Source organism: Leptonychotes weddellii, chromosome 15, assembly GCF_054177405.1.
Source record: "Leptonychotes weddellii isolate Sample4059 chromosome 15, ASM5417740v2, whole genome shotgun sequence".
NCBI classification, from domain to species: Eukaryota; Metazoa; Chordata; class Mammalia; order Carnivora; family Phocidae; genus Leptonychotes; species Leptonychotes weddellii.
The window spans coordinates 11285792-11290899 of NC_138383.1; the positions used below are offsets into that span (position 1 = coordinate 11285792).

At 33.0% G+C, this 5108-nt stretch overlaps 1 protein-coding gene across 2 annotated transcripts in view; it reads right to left on the reverse strand.

Annotated features, from left to right (window-relative positions):
• Positions 1–2924: 2924 nt before the first annotated feature.
• The window catches only part of LOC102734228 (centrosomal protein of 112 kDa), a 115655-nt gene continuing 113471 nt past the window's right edge, over positions 2925–5108 (reverse strand). For both annotated transcript variants that reach the window (XM_081804650.1, XM_081804649.1), the window contains one exon: positions 2925–3597. In XM_081804650.1, the coding sequence (XP_081660776.1) occupies positions 3573–3597 (25 nt within the window). In that variant the 3' untranslated portion in view covers positions 2925–3572. The remainder of the gene's footprint in view (positions 3598–5108) is intronic.

Below are 5108 nucleotides of genomic sequence, written 5' to 3' on the forward strand. Positions count from 1 at the left end.
GACTGATTCTGGACTTCCTAGAAATTACCAACCCGAACTCTTGACGTTGTGTCTGAAACACTTCATCTTTTACCCTTCAATACAAAATATCTACTTCTACAGACAGTGCAGCGATCCCAACAATAGTTTAATGGAAGGCAAAATAACTATTTTATACTAAGTTAATAAAATGAAATGAACAGGGGCGCCTGGGTGGCTCAGTTGGTTAAGCAACTGCCTTCGGCTCAGGTCATGATCCTGGAGTCCCGGGATCGAGTCCCGCATCGGGCTCCCTGCTCGGCAGGGAGCCTGCTTCTGCCTCTGACCCTCCTCCCTCTCATGCTCTCTATCTCATTCTCTCTGTCTCAAATAAATAAATAAAATCTTTAAAAAAAAAAAATGAAATGAACAATATCTGATGTTATCGACGAAAGCAGGAAAAACACATCTAACTTCCAGAACATCACACTGTGGTCTGTGTGGACAGTGCCCTCCGTATTGTGGGCACTAATACGTAGTTACCACACTATTAAACTGACAAATAGTGTATCATGCAACACAAAGCCTGCACACCCATGCACAGAGGCCACAGCCAAGCCCTTGCCTACTCTGTCCCGCACTGTGTGCTCAGTACCAACAAAAATCCTAGAAGAAAATAAATGTTGGAAGGAATTCACAAACTAATTTGATTAAAATCACATATAAGGCACTGAATGTATACACAAAGCAAGTGATGCCCTAAAGAGTTTTGCATTCTTCATAGAAAGTACACGGTGTGTCCAGAGATTTTAAAATCCGTACCTCAAATTCTGTATGAAACGTCAAACCCAGAACGTACAACTTCCTACGTATGTCAGTTCTCACATCACATACCCTAATAAATACTAGCACACATGGTTAATACAAAAGAACCAACTTGTGATATTTAAGTAACACAAATTTCTTGTGAATAATGTCTGTTTCAAAAATAGGCAGAGCTGTAGAATGGCATAAAAGAAGAGCTTAACAAATGGAAAGGCATCTCATGTTCTTGCATAAAAAGACTTAACACTAAAAGATGTCAATTCTTCCTTTGTTGAACTATACATGTTCAATAACATTAACCAAAAGACTAATGTTTTTTTTTAACTAGACAGCTAATTGTAAAGCTCAAGTGGAAAAATTTTATAAAAAGAAAAAAAAGATTTTTAAAAAGACCACTGTGGCAGCATAAGAGGTCCTACTAGAGATTAAATATTATTTTTAAACTGCCGTAATTAAAAAATGTCTGAGACTGGTGCAAGCATATCCAGATCTCTGGAGTGGAACAGAAAGTCTAGAAACACGTCCAGTGATGGCCCTGTAGCAGAACTCAAAAGAGGGAAAGGCGAGATTATTAAAATAAATGATCTTGAAGTAGTTGAGAAACCATCTGACAACACAAACAACGGATCCATACCTCACAACCTACACTGGATACATTCCAAATGGATCACAGATTTAAATGTTAAAATCAAACCATATATGCACTAGAAGACAAATGGAAGAATTTTCATCATGTGTTCATCACTAGAGAACTGGTCAAATAAATTATATCAAATACATAAATTAGAATGAGGAAGCTCTTTATGTCCTTATATGAAACAATCTCCAGTTCATACTGATAAGTAAAAACAACAAAAAAAGAAAGACCAGGATGAATGTAAAGTATAAGGGGAAAAGATAGGGAAGAAATGTTTATACTTGCCTATGAAAGGATACACTTTCCCCAAAAGGGAAAATGTATAGCTAGAAGGCTTATATGGAAGGGGAGCTTTTTCCTATATGCTCTTTTTTTTTTTTTAACTTTCAGATTTTAAACCAAAGTACTCTATTAACGAGCTTTAAAAAAAGATTATTAAAAAATTCTAAGGGTACAATGAACCACTGTTTCATTTTTCATTATAGTATTTTTATTTGCAGGAAACTCTAAGCAAGAGCAAACATATATTTCTAAATATTTATATATTCAAATATCTTACATAGCTACATTTTATATATTATAAAAATTTGCAAAAAGTCAGGTAAACATGTTTCAGGGTTATAAAATAACTATGACAAAAATGTAAGGCAATGATTAAAAAGAAGAATATAGGAATATTCAGTTTTCATGAGACATCTCCTTTTAACAAAAATGCATGATTAATTTGTTTTAGTAATGTCAAGAGGCCTCTGGGCTAAGGGGTTAAGGCCCAGATTTGAGTTCATTTTATTTCTTTCTGTATTTTTTCTTAAAACTCAGTAAAACTTTTATTTGTGGTGTATACATTCACACACAGTCATATATACATCTATGTGTATATATAACAACAACGACCAAAACAATATGTTTTAGTTAAATAAATGCTTGCTTCCTATAGGCTGATTTATCACCATATCATCTAAAGACCAATATTATCATATGTTCTAGTGAAATTATGACTATATATTTTCAGTACTAATAAGCTTTCTGGTTTTTAGTTAGTATTGAAATATATATATATATATGTGTGTCTGTGTGTGTGTAGAAATATTTATAACATTTACAATTTGACAATGCAAAAAAAGCTAAAATGGATCAGAATAAATGTTTCAAGGCAGTTTTGTATTTTATTGCAAAAGAGGAATTTGAAAGGTATCAATCAAAAAGATGACTTTGGAATGTTTCATTAAATACTTTAAAATAGACAATATACTGGGGTGCCGGGGTGGTTCAATTGGTTACATGCCCAACTCTTGGCTTCAGCTCAGGTCATGATCTCAGGGTCATGAGATTGATCCCTGTGTCAGGCTCCATGCTCAGTGCAGAATCTGCTTGAGATTCTCTCTCTCTCTGCCCCTCCCCCACTCGTGTGTGTGTGTGTGTGTGTGTGTGTGTGTGTGTGTGTGTGTATACGCTCTCTAAAATAAAAAATAAAATCTTAAAAAAATAGACAATGTATACAATATCTCAGAACAATACTTTTATTTTTATAGCACCAAAACAGATATCAAATTTGTTAAATACATGAATATTGAAAAAGGAATAAACCAAATATATACTATTTATCTTTATTGTCCGTAGATTTTAACTTCTCTAAAAAAAACAAAAACAAAAACTTTTTCAGTGTTAGTCTTTCAAAGAGTTATACCAAATGATCTTGCTATATACGGTTATTTTCCGTTCATTAGTCTACCAAGCTTCCCACATATTTTAATTGTCTTTGAAGAATAAAAAATGAACACAATTCATACCATTGATAGTTTCAGATAGCTTTCAGTTATTGGAAGTTATTAAAATTATTTGCTAGAATAAAAATAAAGTAGGAAGCAAAAAATATTTGGGATATATGTTGAATAAAAACTGTAAGTAGTACAATAATATCAAACTAATTTTATTTCTGAAAAACATTAACAATAGACAAATGAGCTTTAAGGAGTTAGCGTTTAAAGTGAATGCCGACCTCAAATCAGGGTCCCTCTTAAGTAACGAGAGTTTCTCAGGTATCAGCTTGAGCTCTTAACTGAAGATTGAGTTGAATATATTTATCATGTGTTCACACATATATGAATTCCTATGTATGAATTCTTGTTCTCTGCTGTCCTCTACCATACAGTCAACATGCACAGAAGGAATAAACCCTTAATGAGTGGACGAAAGAAGGATTACATGAATGAATGCCACCACATTCTAAATTTTCCACTTTGTATATATTTATTATGGAAAAAAGTTTTGTTAATAAGGCATACCATATAGCTGTTTTTCAGAAAAAATGGAATTGTCTTTGGACCAAATGGGTCTAACACAATTCTTAGATTCAAAGGCAGTAGCAATCACCCTCCAGACTATTTTCCTTTGGGGCAGTAGCCAGCTTGTACTGTTTACTCTGAAGTTCAGGCCACACAAGAACTTACTCTGCTCCTCTTAGTGCTATAGTGTTAGGATCATACAGACATTTAGTTGAAATGAAAACATCACCTACACAGAGAATGGGAGAAACAGGCCTATGGGGGAATTTTAGTAAACCCCTGAAATAGCCTTTTGACCCCAAGTAAAATTTGGTATTTTGGTAAAGACCTTTAAAGCCTTTAAGAATGTTATGTGGCCCAGTGAATGATAATGTTGTATACAGAAAACCAAGGATGCTTTGGGTTCTTTCATAATGTTTCAGTGAACATTAAAAGATACCACACTGTTTTACACATAAACTCCCAATATCCCACGGAAAAAATCTTTCTGAATCCCAATTGCACTTACTGTCAACAACTGAGTAGTATTTCCAATGCCTAACGTGGACTATATAAAATCATAAGAACAGCTTTCTGTCTTGAGCTGTATCTTCTAAACCTTCTACTTGTTTTAGCATCATATCACAATCTATAGACATCTTAAATACTAAACAAATTATTTGTTGGTGTACTGTTATTTAAAGGGATTATCTCTTCTGTTAGGGATTAAAAAATGTAAATCAACAAACCAATGAAAAAAGTATAAAGAAATTATAAAAGAACAAAGTAGAACAAAAGAGAAATGAAAAGTATGATAAATTGGGTAGATGAAGACAGTTATTAATCAACATTTTAAGGAGGAAAAATGAATGAAGAATAAAGGGAGGGCATCCCTTCCATGAAGGAAGCAAGAAGGCCCTAGTTTTGTCACTATCCAAGTTAGAGTATAAAATACACTTATTTATTTATTTAACTTAATCTTTAATGAATATTATTTAACTTAATCTTTAATGAATATTATAGTTCTCCTCTGACTTTATCTAATTCATACGTGGTGATGTGAACAAATAAGCAATAAGTCCTTGTGCAGATAAAAAATTGATATCCATGATGTCCTAGTACATAAATTATTTTAAGATGTTCTATATGACAACTCAGCTAATTTTCTTAACAAGCAAAACGAGAGAGAGGAAATGATTATGTAATCTGCCCAGACAGAATCTGATACTAAATTTGCTTGATTCTGGGTGTTATTTCTGGCCTTTCTGTAAGTTATTCTTGTTTGAAGGTTTGAGGAAGAAAGAAAAATCGAATTAGCTGATTCTCTGGGATGGGAGTTAACTAGATATAATGCACTCAAGTAAGCTTCCCTTCTTTTTTTTTTTTTTTTTTAGTATTTTTTTTTAATTTATTTATTTTTATTC